At 49.4% G+C, this 20,121-nt stretch overlaps 2 protein-coding genes across 3 annotated transcripts in view; both read right to left on the bottom strand.

Moving 5' to 3' along the window:
- Nucleotides 1-20,121, bottom strand: part of LOC132912714 (adenosine 3'-phospho 5'-phosphosulfate transporter 1) — a 139,923-nt gene that overhangs the window by 82,536 nt on the left and 37,266 nt on the right. The gene's annotated exons all lie outside the window — the stretch shown is intronic.
- Nucleotides 58-2,584, bottom strand: LOC132912711 (protein adenylyltransferase Fic). 2 transcript variants are annotated; one of them, XM_060970383.1, is made up of 3 exons: nt 2,191-2,584; nt 1,190-2,084; nt 58-1,091 (listed from the first exon to the last, which is right to left on the bottom strand). In XM_060970383.1, exons 1-3 carry the CDS (start codon nt 2,405-2,407, stop codon nt 716-718), a joined length of 1,488 nt encoding a protein of 495 aa, XP_060826366.1. In that variant the 5' UTR covers nt 2,408-2,584; the 3' UTR covers nt 58-715. The 2 variants fall into 2 exon arrangements, with proteins under 2 accessions (XP_060826366.1, XP_060826367.1); XM_060970384.1 differs by having other exon boundaries at nt 1,190-2,072; nt 2,191-2,582.

Here is a 20,121-nt window from a genome sequence, read left to right as displayed (position 1 = left end):
GACTACATTAATTGTTTTTGATTAGATGATGGTAAAAAGAATATATCAACGTAAAGATTTAGAAAATAATGGATTTATTAAAACTCGCGTAAATATTTACGTCGTATCGCAAGTATCTCGACCAGCGAGTAGCGATTACACGTCTAACCTTAAATTTATACGCGACGTTTTCAACATACATTCCATATCGATGTTTAAAATTCGCCTAATTAAATATTAACTTACGTATATTCCTAAATTAGATCACAGTCTTTGATAGGGTTTCACACGATTTTCCGTTTTTCGACTGTCTTGGCGCATACGATAAAAAGTCAGAGAAATTATAAATGGAAGCATACCAAGTCGTATGGGGGAAAATGCGCCGGTAATCGCGAACGCATGTACATCGACGGATCGTTGAGAAAAACAAATCAAGAAAAGACCTAGTTAACGAAAGGGAAAGTGTGTGTGCGGCCATGTACACTTAACAAGATAGGTAACAAAACTGTAGAAACGGGCTGAATGTTCAATTCGTTAGATGGGAACGAAAGGCAGAAGGAGGACGAATATTCGCAATTCCAAGGAATAAGTTGGAGGCTCGCAAAACCGACAGAGAACGTTGTTGCAGACGGAACAGAGGTAAACGAATAGTTTAGCGAATCCAGATCTTTGGTTTAACGAACGTTAACGATACTTGGGAACGTGTAGCGTAAATTGGAAAAGCTGACCGAGGCTACTAGCCAGTGTCAAAGGTATTGGTAACGCTATCCGTCCCCATGTCATCATCCAAAACGATGGTATCGCGTCGTTCGGAGAACAAGGTATCTTGACTAAGCGCGGGAACCTGCCTAGAGAATTCGCTGGTTGCCCACAAGAACAGGTCCAACGTTTGTTCCGTGCATTCTGCTATGAATCGAACAAACGGTCGGACATCGCCGGTATTCGCTATTTGAAGATTCTCGTAATACGTGTGTCGATGCTGCTTGTGAATAATAACCGGAGGATAACCAGCTTGCATAAGAATCATGTTCATAAGCAAACGAGACGTTCTACCATTGCCATCAGAAAACGGATGTATGTGTACCAACTTGTAATGCGCTAGAGCGGCGTATCTAGAATAGAAGAAAGTAAACAACAATTATTCTCGATATATTCGATTAGATGGTATGGTGCAGAATGGAAATGGGCGAGGAAATAAGTGGTTATATACCTGACTGGATGCATTCGAATGGCTCTTTCGCTGTTTAACCATAACGCGAATTCTTCCATAAGATAATGGATATCTCCTGGACCAGGAGGTACATGGCCACCGACGTACACTTGAGTACGTCGAAATTGACCACCTCGAACGGGATCCACGTGTCCTAAAACACGCATATGAATTTCTAATATATCCTTAATGGAAATCGATCCCATTCTGTTGACCAGGGTCGCGTTGATGTATTTCATTGCAGCGTCCAAGCCGAGAATCTCGTTGTGCTCATCGATGCTTTTACCAGCAACCGCTGTACGCGTTTCAACGATCGCCCGGGTCTGAGCTAAATTCATTGTGTTCCCCTCGATGCCAACTGTATGATAGATATGCTGAAAATAAGCCTCCTTCTTTGCTCGTATTAAGGCAGCATTGTTATCAGGAATCGTGGACAGTGTGTTTCTTTTTTCGTCTATACGTCGAAGCATTCTCCGATCCAACTCTTCGACTACTCGAGCCGTTCTTTGACTGTTTATTAGTGCACCTTCGTGGTTCGGTTGAAAACTCAATGCCCGCACATAATATTCGTTTGCTTTAATAACATCGTTCTGTGTATGCTCCAAAAACTCGCCGTAATGATTTAAGATATCTGGGTGGCGGGGTGCTAAAGCTACGGCATGCTGAAACAATTTGATCGCCTTCTTTTGTTTGCCCGACAATTTCATCTCCAATGCCAGATACAGCGAGGTTAAAGCTTCCGCGGTGGATGTCGCGCTATTCTCAATTTCCAATTGATGACGCAGCTCAGTCCTTGGCAACGCTAAATCCAAGGTACCTTCGTCGTACACGTTTAACTCACCTTCCGTCGGAAGCGGTATAAATACGTGACGATAGTCGTGATCTGAAAGAATAGCTGCCATAACTGTCAAAGTTCTGAGGTTAGACAGTACACGCGATAGGGCTATCTATCTAGCTGGCACAAATCGTGCGAATTTCAGGGAAACTTGGGACAAACTTACCCGGTAAATATTTCAGGAAACCACGAATGTACTGAGACAGTAAGGTACCGATGACAGCAACAGCAATTCCTGATACGAAAACGAAAAGCACGATTAGGCGATTCGCCGTCATGCTCATAGCGACATTTGCATTGTCCTCTTCGTTTTTTCTATCTTTTATGTATCCAAGCTTCTCGTCGTAGAACGCGTAACAAAACTTGTCACGCGACAGCGGCATCGTGTTTTTACCAAATACTCGACCAAATAATATCCCTTTCGATCGACAACGAGTCGCAACATACTCTCAAATTTTTCCCAACACGTTTTACTCCTTGATCCGCACCAGGGACAAAACAACGCATTGTTTCGTTCGACATCTCGAACATGTGTTACTTTTCGATTGGTCTAGTATTCACCGCGACCAATCGATTCTCTTTCTCACTTTCTCGCAGATGTCACTAGCATCGATCGTAACAAGTCTGCAAAGTAGCGCCCTCGTATCGAAGCACGTATTTGCAAGATGAACGCGTTGCCGCGCTTAGGAATTCAAAATAGCGCTACTTGGTTTTCGATCGGCTCGCTACAATCTACTCGAGTATAAAACGCAATGCGTTACGCGCTTTCATTTGAACGTATCTTAGAGGGAAGAAAATTTGACGAGACGTGTCTGCAATAATCGAAAGAGAATCAAGAACCATACGAGATAAGACGAAACGAGGTAAAGAAAGGGTAAACGATGCGAGACAAAAGATGGTAATAACGTGACAAGATGAAACAAGACGAGTCGAGCGTTGAGAGCAAGAGCGTCGAGGCTAGGCGAAAGGATGTATGGCTAGTTGGGAGACGGTGCAAGTCAGGATCTGGTGAAAGAGGAGGTGGGGGAATGATGCGAATGAACAAGAAGGCGAGGTAAGTCAGTCGATGCAAGCGAATAATAGCCGAAACGACCCTGAAACCGAGGCCATCGTTGTTCGTTGGCCCGAACAACACGCAAGCAGCACATTCGTTTCTCTTTATGTTCGGTTTGCGGGCTTCGATCTCACGCGTCACATTACCTGCAAACGCAACCATTGCGGTAAATATCTACGGTCCAGTCAGCGAAAACATGTAAATAACGCATCATTGGCTTTATCTTTTTCTCTTTAATAATTCTGAAACAAATTATCGTCTCAAATACATATATACATGTAATTTTTATGCGTGTACTTTTACGCATCTTGCTGTAGCGAACGTTGGTAAAGCATCGGACAAACTTTGGACGTAGTTTACTGTTTCTGCGCCAGATGGCGCTACCTGCGAGCTTAGTATTTCGAGTTTCGATCGTTCGCGGAAAACACGTTCATTTCGTGCGTTAGCTTTTACCATTGACCGTTCAGATAGTAAGCTTTCATTCGGTAAGCTTAATCGCGAAAAGCCATAAACTACACAAACTTCCTTCCATCGTTCATGGGTGCGTCTGACAACGCGAACGCAAAGATCGCTGTTCCGTTTTTCCTTCTCGTAAAGTTTACATAAACATCGTAAGTTTTGGCTATCCTCGAACAGCAGCAGTCGAACGAAAGGAGACGCCAAACAGAAAGCAGACGCTACAATACACACAGAAACGTTCTTTTCTCCCCTAGAAGTTGTTCGTAGCAGCGACCGGTTCTGCTCTAATTGCGTTTCCCGCGAGTACTCAGAACCCTTCGTTCTTCCGTTATGGTTCCCCATTTTTCAATCGAATCGACCAACTAAATAAACTACGACGAAGCATAATCCTGAAACGCGAAAACGTAATCGCCTTTCGTTAATATACATCGACATTAATAAATACATATATAGAACACAGACAGGTCTCTTTCGGTCACATTTGATTGGTCGGTCCGTCGTCGACAGGCTACATATACACACATACATATATATATATATATACATATATATATATATATAGTGCGTATAAGCTACGAGCAGGCTTATGCGATTTCGCATCGCCCTTGGTCTGTACGCTCGATTCATCATCGTCGCGTCCAGTCCAAGATTAGACGCTTTCGGTTTCCACGAACGGAAGACATTCGTGACTCTTTTTCGAAAAATTACTCGTAGCGAACGCTGCTTTTGTTATATTATTTTTTCTCCCCCACAACTTCTAGGTTAAAAGTTGTCGTAATCGAACGAAATTGTACGTAGTTGATTGTAAGGGATCGAAACGAGACGACACATGGACGACGAAAAATCTTTTCGCACAAGCTAGCCAAGCGTTCGAACGCGACACGAGATTCGAAGCGAACGGTAAGCGGAAATACCCATGCGTCGGAGATTCGTGCGTAGCCATTTTTCACTCGCCGTTGCTGCAAAAAGAAGCAGCATAGGTAGCGCGTTTCTACACGCTCGATCGGTCTACATTCTACATTTTCATAGAGCGATAAATCGGATTGCGAGAACGTCGTGCAGCGAATCAAAATTCTGCCGAGGTAAAAATAGAGCACGAGAAAAAAGATAGGAAACGGTAAGGAGATTAGAAAGAGACGGCGGCGGAGTTGATACACTTATCCCAGTTATCTCCTTCAAAGAGAACCGGACGCGAGAGAGCAGGGATGTCGCACAGCATGTGTATACACGGTCGTTCACGAAACGAGAGTCTATTTCTTCGACGAGGTCGAAATCTCCTCCTCGCACATCGTGCACGTGCACTTGGTTAACCCACACGACGACGATTAGTATTTTCTCGCCGGAGTGGTCAAATCCAAAAGTGTCTTCTGGTATAAACGCGTTCACGTTTCGAAAACCTGATGACTTTTAGCGAAGCTTCAGCGTAAAGCGGCGATGTTCGTTCGACCGGAAAACTGATCGAGAGTCTCGAAGAGCGAGAGTTTCGATCGGTGGTTCGTATCGATAGGATGAACGAGAAACGAAGTAGTCGAGATCGGGATAATGCAACGTCACTGTTACCAGCAATGTCGCGATACCAAAGTATCGTTTAAGTAGAAAATTGCATAGGTTTGTATCGCGATCGGCCTCGTTTCACGTTATCGTAATAAAATCGAAATCGGGAAGCTTGGTTAGATCGGCTAGATGGGGAAAAGATGGTTCTATCCTTTATCTTTATCGAAAAAGCATAAAAGCCAATGCGGCCTATGCGGGTAAGCGACGCAGAGGCGCGTAAACCTCGCGCGCGGTCGTCCTTCCTCGAGAGCTCGGTTCTCCTTTTACGGCGTGGAAGGTCGAAACGGAAAAAAGCGGTTCGTGGAAGGCGTCTATGCTCGATCCTCGCTCAACTGCCGGGATAGTCGGCCACTTTGTCGGCAAGTTTATTATTCGTAACGGAGAATTCGAAAGAGGATCGACTGGATTATCGTGAACGCCCTCCGATCCTCTCCCGTTTCCCGCCGTTTCCCTTCGGCCGCCGCACAGCTCCACCTTCCTTCTTTCCTGACCCTGCGGCACCCTTCCCCTAGCCTCCCTCATCTATCTTTTTCCCTTTATCCTGGTCCCGGCATTCACCGATTTCGCCGTTGCCGCCAACGCTGTCGCAACAACAGCAACCGCGTTCGAATTGCAACGATGAGCGGCGATCGATTCGGAATCGCGTCGACGAACCATCGAATCGAAAGGCACGCGCGCGCATGACCTTTCTCAATCGCGAGCGTATCGATTTTTCTTTGACGAGCATCTCGATCGACACAGCGCCGCGCGTACTTCTTTCTCGTTTGGATCTCGACGCTCCCGGAACCCGGTTAATCCACGAGACCAACCAAAGGAGAAAAACATTCGCTCGTAAATTACGAGTGGAACAACTGCGAGCTTTGCATTCCGCGGGCCGTCCGATCGACCGACGAGCGTCGAAATAAGCGACAGCGTATTATTAGTCGATATTAACCGTTGGAGCGTGTCGATCCGTGTCCTCGTACGTCTCGCGCTCGTATCTCGAAGGTCGCTAAGAAAAAGGAAAGATTTTCCTAGCCGTTTCCGAGGCGACAGATGCAGGATTTCCCAACCTTCGTGCAGCAGAGCTTCTAAACGTCCTCGGCTGAAAATCATCGTTCCTTTTATGCGTCAGGCAGCTCCCGGTCTCGTATTCTTCTTCCACGTCTTTCGGGTGTCACGAAATCGGACATGGCACGGCTATTGAAACTCGAGATCTTCGCGAGACGGTCGTCTATTCAAAGCGCGCAACGTTCCATGCTGCGTCCCGACTCTCTCTTTCTCCCTCTCGATAAGGTTGAAACGTCTTTTAAAAAGAAGCAGGGACCGAGAATCTCGATCCTCGGATCGAAAAAAAGAGCGTCCTTTCTGCGCGCGGTATTCAACTTACTCGTTCAGACATTCGCCGCGAGGGAGACTGGTTACCTACCTGCGGCCGGATAAGCTGTTGGACCGATCGACGAGGCCACGAAAATCCTACCTCGCGAGTCGACCATCGACGATGCTTGTGGAAAAGAAATTTCTCCAGGCTGTTAAAATACAACGTTCAGGCAGTGAATAGAGAAAGAGCGTCACTTTGTTCGTTTTCTCAGGGAAACGACGTCCGTGCGAGCACGTTGACGCACGGGGAAACTCCTCTTCCTTCTTTGTCGGTCGTCCTTTTGCGCATCGTGGCTGCATGCGTATATAGCGTATACCGTGTTTTCGAGTCGCGAGGAAACTCCCCGCTACGATCGGATAAATATAACTGGCGCGAATTCTCGAAGCGAACAGCCGCGAATCGTCCGGAGTTTCGTCACGTCGCGTCGCATCGAGATACCACGTCCTGCACAGTTTTCACGGTCTCGTGGATGCCGATGGAAATTCGTTTGCGAGCTCCTCCGATTACCCAGCTTCTCGAGTGACCCACTTTTCGAACACGTGGCGTTCGCTTTACGATCGTCTTTACTAGGCTGAAAAAACGCGCGTCTCGACGTTACGATGCCTCTCGAGCTTGCCTCGCAGCAATGGAACACAGGGGTACCATTGTACTTGGACGGCAGCTGCGTCGCAACCGTTTCAACGTGGCTTTATTTAACGATCCCGAAAACCGGGACGGTAAAGCCGTGCCACGCCGTCGATTCTATCGACCACGCTACGTCGTGATTTCAATCGCGCGATAACGTCTCTCCTTCCCTTTCCGATACTCGATCGAGCAGAGGGTGGATTAAGTCTTCTTTCCTTCGCCTTTGCCGCCTATCTTTTTCGCCTCGAATACGACGACGACGACGATGTTTTCGTCCGAGACTCGGATAGTTTTGATCGTCGAGTCGTTCGGCTGTGCCTACCAGTAATCGGATCGAAATCGTGCCAAGGATTTTGTCGTGCTGCTACAGGCAAATATCTGATAATCATCTCGAAGTATCGTTAATCCGAAGCTGATTCTCGTTGCGACGATTCCTTTGCGCTTTTGCAATTAAATTCGCAAGCCATAAAGTAGCGACAGCCCCTTCGGGTCTCCTCTCAAAGATTCACCCCATTCTGGTTGCGTTGGGTCCTGCGTATCCCACTCTTTCACGGAAGTGCCCTATCCCTTTTCCCCTTCGATCTTTAATCCTCGTTCCACCCTACACAGAGGGTCTTTCTTTTTCGTTCCTGCAAAGGTAAAGATGCATCGGGTCGGAATGGCGATAAATCAGGAATACGCGATAAACGGTAAACTCGGTTGCCAAAATGAAACGGAACGAAAGGAAAGGCGCGTGGTTCCGAAGCTATGTAGGTGTTTACAACGTGACCCGAGCATTTCGTCCGGAGATTCTAGAAATAGCGGTGTATTTTCCCTCGGAGGGAATCGAACTCGCGACCTTACGAGTTACACCTCGACCGCACCCCATTATATTTTTAGATGGTAAATCGAAAGTCGGTGCGCTACCCGTTCTCGCTGTTCGACTCGATATACGCGAATGTAAAGTTGGAAATGGCGCGAGAGCGCGATCCTCGTGTCATTTCCATGCCAACGTCTCTCTTTGCTTCGTCAGCGTGCGTGCAGATGCGACGTCGAATACGCGCGTTCGGTTCGTCTCTCGTGGTCGTTGCGTGTACTTGGACGTTTTACGTTCAGAAAACGGCAACGGCAAATGGTATTGCACGCACACGCGCGCCGAAAATGGTTGACGTCCGCCATCCACCAGTGTTTGCGGTTTCGCCGTCTGCCAAGCACAATTTTGCATTCGCCGTAGCGGCAGGTATAACTGCCGAGGACGAAGCCTATTTCGTAGAACCAGTTCCGTCGGAGAAGCCTCGAGATTTACGATCGTTCGGGACCCCCTTTCGGATCGTGGCGGCCGAGCCGCACCGACGCGACGCGCGGATTCTCGTACCTTCCCATCGCTTTACCATGTTTCTCACCGCGTCGATATTTCCCCTCTGTCCGCGACAAAATTACCTTCTCTCGACTTTGCTCCGTTCCATCTCGCGTACCGCGACCCCCGTACCCTCAGCCTACGGAAACCATAATCTTTCTTCGAACGTATACAGATTCGAGTCAGAGTGATCGATCGGCATCACGCGATTCTGCGTCACTGTTGCCTCGAATTTTAAACGACGTTATCGCTGCTGATAGAAACGTAAATATCAAAGGTACTTTTATAGTTACAGCGATCGTAATTTTATCTATTTTCTTTTACCGACGCTTTTGTCCGTCTTATGCAAAAATTAATGAAACTATATACCGAACATTTTATTCGATTACCCATCTGTGTATGTGTCTGCCTGCCTGCCTGTCTGCCTGCTTAGCTTGCCTACCTTTCTGTCCGTTTGCCTCCCTATTTACCTACCTGCCTACCTACTTACCTTTCTATCTACCCACCTACCTACCAACCAACTTACCTGTCCGTCCGATTGTCCGTTTACCTGCACGTCCGTTTGCTCGCTTTTTCGAACGCGCCGTATTTCTTCAAGGATACGACGCTACGCACGCGGAAAAAGTAGCCGTTCCATCTCGCGGTATGAAATTCGATGGTCCGTCGATATCGTCGTCTCTCGAGCATCTTCTATCTCTGTCGAGGACAGGAAACGAGTGGCAAACGCGCTTTACAAAGTTGTTGGAGCAAATCATTGCGAGTGAAAATTGAACGCGAACGCAAAACAGGATATAACGTAAGAAGATGTAATAACGGGAAATGTCTCGTTAGATGGATATCTCGACGAAACGATTAAACATACTGGTATTTAGCGCGAAAATAAGGCGAGTAGGAGCGCGGCAATGAGAAACACGACTGCGATCTGCGTGTTTTTTTTTTTTTTTTATTTTCCCGGTCACAGTTTACGACTCGCTCGTACGATATAAAAGCATTCGACCAATTGATTCGACGTGTTGCAAGTAACAACACGTAGGTATTTTCCCAGTGGCTCGTTCCTTTTACTTTATTTTTGTTTTCATTCGTCTGCGGACTGCGCCGGCCTACGATCTACAGCGATCGATACAATGGAAGAAGTAATCGGCATGAAAGTAGAGAAAGTAAACTATGCCTGAAGTGCTGGAGGGAAAACAGAAGTTGATCTCGTCGAGGTACTTTTGATAATTCTATTATAATTCTATCGATACGATTAATTGGTCGTTGCGACTTCGGTGGAGTTCCTGTCGCAGAAGCGGACGATGTTTGATACAGAAGAGTAAAAGACCGAGAAATTCGGTCGATCAGACATCGACGAAAAAGTGTCGCCGGATCTAAAAAGTTTAAGATCCGAAAACAAACCAAAGCGGGTATTAGCCTATGTAGCTTTCAGATTAAATATCTGACGATGACAATAATGCGCCCGGACGATAGAACAGTACTCTAAGTGAGGTCTTACCGGAGTACGATACAACAGTCTAAGAGTATGGACATTCTTAAAGAACTTGGACGCTCTAAAGATAAATCCAAGAGTCTTAAGCTCGGTACTAGTAATCTTACCCTCGAATACTCAGTTTACAAGCAAACACAACCGGTGATACCGTCTAACTAATTAACGATTGCCAGTAATTAGATCGTTCGAGCGACTCTTGCGCGATCTTCCCAACATCTGTTGCGTGCCGTATAATTCGTGCGCGATGCTTTCGTATTTCGTCTCTTTCCAGTTATTCACTCTGCTCGGATCGCTAGAATCGTCGGCTTTCACCGAGATTGCTACGAACTCGAGCCTCGCCCGGCTACGGTTGCACAACAAACTCCATCACCTGGTTCCCATAATTGCCATGCGTGCGCGCGCGCGCGCACATTTCGATCCGATCGACCCGAGAGTTTCCGAAACACGAAACAACCAGAATTTAAAGGGGTCCTCGGTCGGAAGACCGCAACAGCGGGGCCAAGTTTGCCTCATCTGTGCGGTGAACCGCTAACCGGAACGAAACTCGCGCGGTCCCCGACGATGCTCTGCTGCTCCTTCGTGGGAAGAGCGTAGCCTCGAGAGCGGCCGATTGTAACTCCTCGTATCCAAAAACGATCGCGTCTCCGCCTTTTCCGGGTTCTTCCTGGCGCCTCTCTGTCGATCCACGCACGCTGCAATATTCGTGTTCGAACTCTACGACGGAACGCGTTACGATTACGTATACGTAAAGACCAAAGTATTTGCTACATCGGCTCGCAACACGGCCTTGTCGAAGATACCTGGACAGGACGAACGATGCTGAATTATCCTATATACTGCGTACTATACATGCATATGCAGAGCCGTAGATTAACGGTCAAAGGATGGTAGAGGAGGAGCTTTGCCTGGTTGATTTGGCAACGAGATCCTTCCATCTATATAATAAGAATAGACAAGACTCGAGAAGAGCGAATCGCATTAAGTGTTCGAGTATCTCGAGAGCTGGTAGCATAGCGAAATCAGAGTGTACAATTACGAGACCATAAAACCTATATAAAACTATATTACGAGCTGGAAAGTGCCAGCAACACGTGTCTCGTTTCGTACAAGTTGAGAACGCGAAATATCGTTCACGGTTCGAGAGAATATCGCGGTGATTCGCGGCGTTTGGTATTTTTGCGAGGAGGAACGTACTCGTACGTTATCTCTCTCTTTCTTTTTCTCTTTCTCTCTACCTTTCTTTCTCTCCGCTTTTCGTTTCACGTTTCGCCCACTACGTATGTACATAATACGTACGTACATATGTTTTTGCTCTCGGTGACGGATACGTTTAGACGGTCTGGAAGGAGCAAGGACCGCGCAGGCATCAACCTCTCGAGTCTCTTGATCTCGGTGATCGAACGACGTGTTTCGTAAACGCGCGACGGTGTCTGGTCGTAGGAAAAATCGCGTCTTCTCATTCTCGGGCGCAACGAACGAACCGCGTGACGTTAAACGATCCGTCGACGCGGCTGGTTATCGCGCGCGACTACGGAACCTCCGTTTGGCCGATCCGCCGTATCGGGTTCGCGTCGTCGCGCACCATCTTTTCCTTATCTTTCCACGAATTAAATCGAGAACGCAGATGCAACGCGGCGATTCTACGTCGTCTCGAGTCTCGAGAACGCAGCTCCTCTTCTTGGAAGGTGTCGACGTTGTTTCTCCGTTTTCCTCGACCTCCGACGCTCTCTCGCCCCGTCCTTTTCTTCCTATCGTTCCATCCATCTCTCCGTGTCCGTGTCCGTGGCTCGCTCCTTTATCCCGCGACGAACGCGCGTGCGCTCGCAATCATCCGTCGAAAGAGAGCGCGCGCTAACCTCGCTCTGCTGCTTCGACGACACCGAGCAAACGCGACACGAAACGAGACGAAAGAAGAAGAGAAAAAGAGAAAAAGGGGAAAAAGGAAAGAGAGAAAAAGAGAGAGAGAGAGAGAGAGAGAGGGAGACGTACCGAGAAAGATAAATTCGAGAGTCAGAGAAAGAAGAGTAGAACGAAAGAGTCGAGGATGGTACTCCCAGCCGAATCCTGCAGGGAGATTATGGTAATGACGACAGACGTTTTAAGGCCGTAAAAATAATACGTACGGCGGTGTTTCTCCCGCTATATAGCTACCGGGTACTTTGGTCCCTCGCGTGTAAGCTGATTCATTCGACCGCGGTAAAAAACGGCATGACTCAAAAAATAAAAACGAGGCGAGTCTAGGTACGCTGCGCCGTGCAACGCTTCTGGCATCGACCGCCAACGTTCGACGGTCGGACGATCAAACGTTTTCCGCGAACGCGTTTCCCATTCCACCGCGTTTTGGTACGAGCGAACTTTTCGTCAACGTTTTACCCCCGTGCAGTGTCATCGTCGATTCTCGTTTCTCATCGCACGCGCGAATCGCTGACTCTATTAATAACCAAGCTCCGCGTGAATCGCTCGCCGAACCGTAATGACGTCCCCGAGGACCTCGTTTATTCGCAGCACACATAGAAGGTTAACGAATCTCTTTACCGCTACGCGCCCTTGGTGAATCGCTGTGCCACGCCACACGCCGCATCGCGTGGAATGTCAAGTATACGAATATCGAGAATCTCTCGATTCGGCAATGCTGCCACGCTATACGTACGCGCGTAATCCGTAGTTGCCTCGATGAAAATCTAACGACGTCCCTCTCGATTTTAACAACCGCGGTCACGCGATTATCCGTAGAGAATCGTTCGCCTCGTTCGATCGTCCATCTATAACGATAAACTCGTGGCATCGTTTCGTTCGGTTTTAAGGAATTCGGTAAGAGCGCAGACGGGATAATAGAAACAGGCTAGAAACGCGGTATCGTGTTTGAAACGAATTTCGATCGACGCTACTACCTTCGCTTGGAACGGAATCGTCGACATTAGCATACAATTGCCAGAGGTTTTCCCAGTGCGGCTGATTCTTAGTCATACCGTTTCGGTTCGTTTGCTCTTTTCTTCGTTGTGGTTTTTCGCGCGTTCCTCTCGCGTCTCCACGGCCGCTCTCCGCTTGCTCGATGCCAGAGAGAGAGACGGTCTCGCAGCTCCGTGTGCCATCTATTCGACACACAGGTTCGATATCCAAGGATTTCGCGTTAAACGTTAAACGGACGAGTTTCACCGACCTTGACCATACCGCCGTCACATCCCGTCGTCTCGCTAACCGGTCAAAAAACGGAGGAAACATCCTTTCATCGGTCGATAATCTCGCGGTAGACGGGTTTCGTTCGTTCGAACGAACGAATTTCACGGGTTTGCCTATCGGTAGGCGAGGGCGGAGAGGGAAACTGAAAACGGCAAAGTCGCGTTCGAGGTCTCGATACGCGACGCGCAACGTGCTTCCAACGAGATCGCAGCATCGGTTACGCAGCTGGCAAGGTCAGAGACCCGCGATCTGGTTGGTAAACCATGTGTACCGACCGCCCTCGCACTCCTCTTTCTTTCTCTCTCACTCTCTCTCTTTCTCTTCTGCCTGTTTTCTTCTCGCACGCATTAAGCGCACTCGTTCTGTCTCCGTTTGTGTTTATGCGTGGTAGGTAGCGACGTCGTGTTTTCCAACAACGGGACGACTGGTTCGCCAACGAAACGAGAAACGCATCACGGAACGGACGCGATCGAACGATCGAATTCGGCCGCGGATGTCGCCCTGAACGCGACGCGCGCGGGCTTGGAGCCTCGAGCTCGTTCGTTCACGTATGTCGTTAAATATCGGAATTGACATCGTTTGACCCGTCTTCCCGTTGCTGCCCTCGGTTCTCGACTCCTGGCTCTCGCGACTCTCCGGCTCTCGACTCTCGATTCGTAGACTCTGACTCACGTCAGGGTCGTCGGTACGAGGTCAACGACAAACCAACTTCTTTGCTTGGCAGTGCGCGCGATCGCCGCGTCTTGCTTCGCCTCGGTTCGCCTCGCCCCGGCTTGCCTCGACTCGTCTCACCTCGCCGCACCGCGCTTAGCGTTTCTTCCCTCGCTATCTCACCTACTACACGCTTCGAATTTTTTCTTTCTTTTTTCATTTACGACGCGTCACGTCTCCTCGCGATACTCCGTCGACGCAGTAATTTCCGTGTTTAAACGCATTACCAGCGCGCTACGCGTTTCAAATACCATACGTCGTTCCTCTCCACTCGGTTTCGAAATTACGCGCTCAACGCGTTTCCCGTGTAAACACGATGCCACGCGCTCGCTACTATCTACAAGGACCCAGCGATTTACCTTCGATCGAGCTCGCGCCTCAGCGATTCCCTCTTTCTAGAATAGAATCGCAATTACACAAACCTACGTATGTGTAAGTACTTCCTCGTTCTCTTTTCGCTTCTCGTTCGACCCTGTAAACGTTTCCGAGTTTGATATCGTGCCAGGGATTCGCAACGACTCGATCGTTCGCCTCGGTCGCGCTCTATCGACGCATCGCCCCGCGGCTCGAATTTAATTCGCAACCGGACCATCGCGTAGGAACACGCGAGACGACCAAGGTGTGGGCGATTAAACCAGATACCAGTCAGTCAGTCAGTCACTCAGTCAGTCAGCCATAACCTAGTCCTAGTCAGTCGGCTAGCTGACTAACTAACCAACCAACCGATCGACCGACCGACCGACCGACCAACCAGTTAGCCAACCAACCAGCCAGCCAACCAGCCAACCAGCCAAGCGTTGTTTTCAGGCAAGGCACCGAGGCTGCCCCCTGAACCGGATCGCGGCATTAACCTCCGCCAGAGTTGTATATCGCTCTACGTCCCTGCCTCTCTGCCTTCCGCACCACTACCACTATCAACCGTCTACCCTACCATTACCACCGTGACCGTCACCCTCCTGCGCGTCTCGCACTTCCCACCCGTCTTCGCTCAACCTCTCTCCTCTTCCTCCTCCTCTTCCTTCTTCGCCTACTCTTCGGCGTCCACCTCGTCGATGATTCTTACCATCTGTTCGCGACTCGACATCCTAACTCCTCTCGCCAATTTTCCACAAGCTGGCTCCATTTATCCATACCACCGCGCGAAAACGTTTCCCTCAGCCGCGGTATCATTTTCATCGCGAACCAAACTTACGCTACGTACGCGTTTTCCTCCGTTTTGTCTTTCTAGAGAAGACGTGTTGCGTCACGTGTTTGCGACACGATTTTTCCTTGTCAAGATGTAAAATCAACGAAGACACCTAGAGAAACAAAACCAGCTACGTCGTTAGATCGATGAGTAGATAGGTAGAAGATAAGCAGATCGGTAGATAGGTAGATAGATGGGTAGGTAGGTAGGTAGGTAGGTAGGTAGGTAGGTAGGTAGCTAGGTAGATAGGTAGGTAGGTAGGTAGGTAGCTAGGTAGGTAGGTAGGTAGCCAGACGGACAAGCAGGGTAGTAGAAAGAATCGAACAGCGAGCTATAGTGGCGGTGGCAGTGGCGACGGCGGGGCTCTCTCTGGTAAAGGTCGAGTCATTTCGTCGCGTCTCGTCTCCTGGATCGATATGTTCAAGGACTCGACCATCGCCGAACGCTGCTCTTTTCCTGTTCGATACGCGCGCAGGCCGTCTCACGGCAAAACCAAACGTTCGGGATAACGCAAATCGAAGACGAAGATGGCGAGCAACTGAGAAAGCTCGGTGCAGCAGGATCGATGGAAAACTGGGTGCACGCGAAAAGCTGCATGTTCGTTAGGCGGTAAACGTAGCCGTGGCAAAAGCCGACGGGGGGCGTCTTTGGTGAGGCATGGTTGGCCACGATGCGCCACAGAAAGAGAGACAGGCGAACGAAAATAGGGTGGAATGAGAGGAAACGAAGCGCGGCAGACGGGTGGAGAAGAGGGAAGAGCGTAGGACAAGATGGGTTGGGACGGAACGAGACGAAACGAGACGAGCGAGCGAACCGAGGTAAGCAGAGGCCGCGTTACGAGCAGAGCCTGGACTCGGGATAGAGCGAGGCCAAGGGAGTCGAGACGAATCGCTGCGAAACACGGCGCAGGACGAAGCGGAGGTAGGGGCAGGAGATTCGCCTGGAGAATGGGTCGACGAAATGCAGGCTAGCGGAGCAAAGAGGGACAAACTCGGTAAAGCGTGTTCGGCAAAGGAAGCGAGGGAAGCTGCCGATGAGAGCGAGCAGACCGATCCGCGATTATCCTATCGTCTCTCTGTACGCGCGCGCGTACGCACGCACACAGCGCAGCGTCGCGCGTACACCGCGATATTCCGCGTCGGCGATTGCAACCGCGGAAACATCAAAAGCGAACCGAACCTTCGATCGTGTCGGTCAGCCGCGCACCGCGTATTCTCAAGATTACACGGATGCGCCGAACCGATTCTATGTACCAATTCTATGTACCACGACTCGTTGGCGCAGCTGGATTATGATCAAACGCACCAGAATTTCGTTCGCTATTACATAGCGGGCAAAGTCGAACACCGACGCGATATTTGTCCAAGCTGAACGCATCGAGTGAACGGCTCTTTTTCGCTCGTCGGTGTTCGTTAACTGATGCAACTCGATTCCAGTTTAGATGTCGCGTAAGCGTTTGCCGTGTTCGGCTATACGCATTTCACTCTTTGCTTTCCCTCCTCGCCTTCGTAACCTTTCTTTTCATTGCAATTTGCGAAATATTATCGGAATAGTACGCGATCGAACGTTTGTCGCTTCGCGGATCGAGGACAGGCGGGTACCGCATCTATGCAAATAACGAGGACGGACGAAACGAAAAAAAAAGAAACTTGATTAGTAAGAAGGAAGAAAGGAAGGAAGGAAGGAAGGAAGAAAGGAAGGAAGAAAGGAAGGAAGGAAGGTAGAAGAGAAAGAAGAGCAAAACAAGGGGAAAGAAACCGGTTCTAGGTAGAAACTTTCGAAGCGCACACGTTGGTTCTCAGTCGCACGTAGCACCGACAATGTTTTCAATGATCATTCGAAAAATAAAATTTCCCAAGTGGCGATGGGCAACGAGAGAACAACGACCGAACGGAGGCGGAATAGAGAGAGGAAAAGAGGCGAGGTAAAGGTGATTCGGTGGGGTTGGAACGCGTCGCAAACTGCCAACTACCGTGCAAAGAGGACTGATCGCTAGTGAACTTTGGCCTTGCGCTCGAGGGGGGCAAGGCCATTGACAACACCGAGCTTCGTGCAACTTTGTCTCTCTTTTGTGTGTGCGAATGTCTGTGTAGCGATTCTATCGGCATCGCGGCTGCTACCGCCGCCCGCTACCACCCACGATCGTCGCCGTCGCCGTTTCACGTTTGAAATACGGTATATAAATACGGTATGTAAATACACCGAGCGAATCTCCGCCACAGTTTTGCGAACGTGTTTTATGCGCCGAGCGTTTTTCCAGTGACCCTAGTACAACGCGCGTCTGGGTCACAGTCTGGTCTGGTTCAGTGGACCGTGTACTTACTTTCCGCGTTACCACGCTTTTCCACGCGCGCTCGCACGCTAAACACAGATTCGATCTCGATGAAAATATATATAGATCACGTTCGACGAGAAAATTCGGTTCGATGGAATATACGCGCGTCCGTCGCGATTCCGATCGATCGGACTGACGTGACGCGACGATCCTACCACGACGACAATATTTTAGCGAGCTTGAAACTCTGCTCGATTCTCCGCGTAGAACGTATCACGCTTCACGATCGGCTAGGCAATGCACGGTGCGAGGCGCAGGGCTTTGGGATGGTTGGCCGCGCGTGAGCGTACCGTGCGGTCACGCGACACCTCGTCTCGTCCACCTTTGTTGCGTCCGATTCACGCTATACGCGCTTCACCCTCCGCTCTGTACCTCGAGTCTGTATATACTTGCCCTTTTCATTTGCTTCTAGCTATGCCGCTCGATACGCTTCCGGTCTGCTCCGTAGTAATTCCTATATTACATAATTCGAACGCATTCGATTCGCAGCGAAAACAGGGCAGCTCGGCCGACTGTTTCCGATTTGCGGTTACACGCTATGATTTTGCCGGAGCTACACGAGTCAGGATGCGTTCGCATACACCTGTAAGCCGATTCTTTTTCACGCGTGTTGTTTCACCGTAGCTTCCGACTCGTGTCGCGTATATACCGTTTGCTTGGTACCCGTGACGAACCCTTCGTCATGGTTTTCCTTCGTTCGGACAACTAATCTCTGCTTGCCGCGACCGATCACGAACGGCCTCTCGCCATACGATCTTCTCCTCTCCTCGGAGATCCGATCTATCCGCTCTGCTCCTCTCGACCGGCGATTCCGATCGCCAGGCTTGTAATTACATCGTAATTTATGCGCTTGTACGTATGCGCGAGCCCTGGGCCTTTGCACCACCTTTCCCTCCTACTCTTCTTCGTTCTTCCGCTTGCTCGACTCCGCCAATTCTCCTCTCCTTTCTCTCCTTTCATCTCATACACCTTTCGCACGGCCACGCGTACTATAGCTACAGCTGCTATCTTGTTCTCTCTGCGTTTTACGTTCCCTTTTTACGAACGAAGTGCGCAGAACGGCCACGGATACGGTATAAGTTGTCGAAATTAAATACGTAATCGCGATGATCGCAGCCAAGTCTCGTTGGTTACAACGATTCTTCCAAGAATAAACGATTTTGGCGAACGAACAGGTTTTCCCCCGTGCTCGAGTAGTCTCGAGCTTCTTAACGATCCTAGAACATGGTGCGATGGCAGACGGAGACGACGCGTCTGCTCTCTCGCTCGACGCCCGATAAGATACGAACGAAAGGCTCGCGAAATCGCCAGGGCTCGCCGTCGTCGATTCGCCGATCGATTCGCGATTGCAATTGCGCGTAATACCGGCGGTTATATTCGACCGTATCTCTGTCGAAATATCTGTGGCAACCGTCCACTTGTCCGTTAGCTTTCGGAAATCTGGCCACTTTGCCATAACCAGATACATACGTACGTGTGTGTGTATAGATATAAACAGATATATACATATATCCACTATTTACACACGTATTTTGTGTACATAAGAAAACGCAAGGCTTCGAACGTTGAAGTGGTCGTCTGGTTTTCCTCAGCGTAGGTTCTGGCAAGAGAAAGCGAAGAGATCAAGTCGTCGGATCGCCGAGGAAGAAACCTACAAACCAAAGCGCCAATGACAGTATGCATCGGGATTCGAAATATTTTTCCGTGAAGACGGGAGGCCGTGAACGCGGCGGCCAACGAGCTGAACACGATCTTACACGATCGACACGCGGTCGGCCGTGCGTGCAAACGGCAAACAAACGAAGCAAACGCAGCTGGCAAATGAACGCTGTCACGGCATACACGTGGCATTGCGAAGTGCTAATGCACCGAGGTCACCAGGAAGCCGCTATCTAAGGCACACGCGGTTGCGAGACTCCGATATCGTTCGCGCGCTCTTTCTTTGTAACGAACAGCTGGTCGAGCTGAGTCAGTAGTACGGCCTTGATTGCGCCGTAGCGGAAGATCGGAGTTTGCTTTCGGTGTGACTACTCGCAACTGCCGTCCGATGCGTGCACGTGTTTCTCTACTACGTCCTCTACTACATCGAGAGAAGGAGATGTCGTCACGCGATGGATCGTTCCGCGCAGAACCTCGCTACGTTCCCCACAGTTTCGCAAGATCGAATCAATTTTTCTTATCGTCGTGCTATCACTGCCGCCACCGTCCGCCATCTTCCGCCGCATATGTATATGCGTATTATTTAATTTATCTCTCGACGATAATTCGATAGACGGCACAGCGTCTAACGCGACCGGTCGAACCTTCTGCGTTTAGACGCGACGCAAGCCAGCCTCGCCGCTGATGCGATATTTTGCAATCAGCCTCGCTGTTAAACGACCTAACCTAATTGCGCCGTACACTTTACTTTACCAATACACTGTAGCACGAGCGTAGCAGTTGTTCGACGACCGGCAATCCGAATCGCCGATAGCGTGGAAACGTTGCTTGCGTCTCGATCGTTACCCTTCTCTTCGCGTCTCGTTCCCGATGAAGTTGTTTAGCTTCCCGTTGCGACGCAACGCGTAACACGATCCACGCGAATCGCAGATAAGACCTTCCGAGGAGATTATCTCGGACGCACGCGTTCCGCCGATGCATGACCCGCGGTTATTCATCGAATGATTTCGATTCCTCGTTCTCGGTCTGCAGATCGTGCTACGCAGAAAAACGATGAAAATTCATGGATCAAAGGAAACGGCACAGCGATTGAAATCTGAGACAAACGAGAAGTAGGAATTTAGCGTGACGCAGCGATGGACGGGGTACGCGC

The sequence above is a fragment of the Bombus pascuorum genome, chromosome 12, assembly GCF_905332965.1.
Source record: "Bombus pascuorum chromosome 12, iyBomPasc1.1, whole genome shotgun sequence".
Lineage (NCBI taxonomy): Eukaryota > Metazoa > Arthropoda > Insecta > Hymenoptera > Apidae > Bombus > Bombus pascuorum.
Note: the sequence above shows the minus strand (reverse complement) of the source record. Positions and strands in the feature narration are given on the sequence as shown.

Excerpts from the sequence above, each read along its gene's own strand:
- LOC132912711 (XM_060970383.1), bottom strand. The coding sequence starts at position 2,407 with ATGCCGCTGTCGCGTGACAAGTTTTGTTACGCGTTCTACGACGAGAAG. Across the intron at positions 2,085-2,190 it reads TTTCCTGAAATATTTACCGG|CTATTCTTTCAGATCACGAC; the intron begins GTAAGTTTGTCC and ends CAGTTATGGCAG. Across the intron at positions 1,092-1,189 it reads ATTCGAATGCATCCAGTCAG|ATACGCCGCTCTAGCGCATT; the intron begins GTATATAACCAC and ends CTTCTATTCTAG.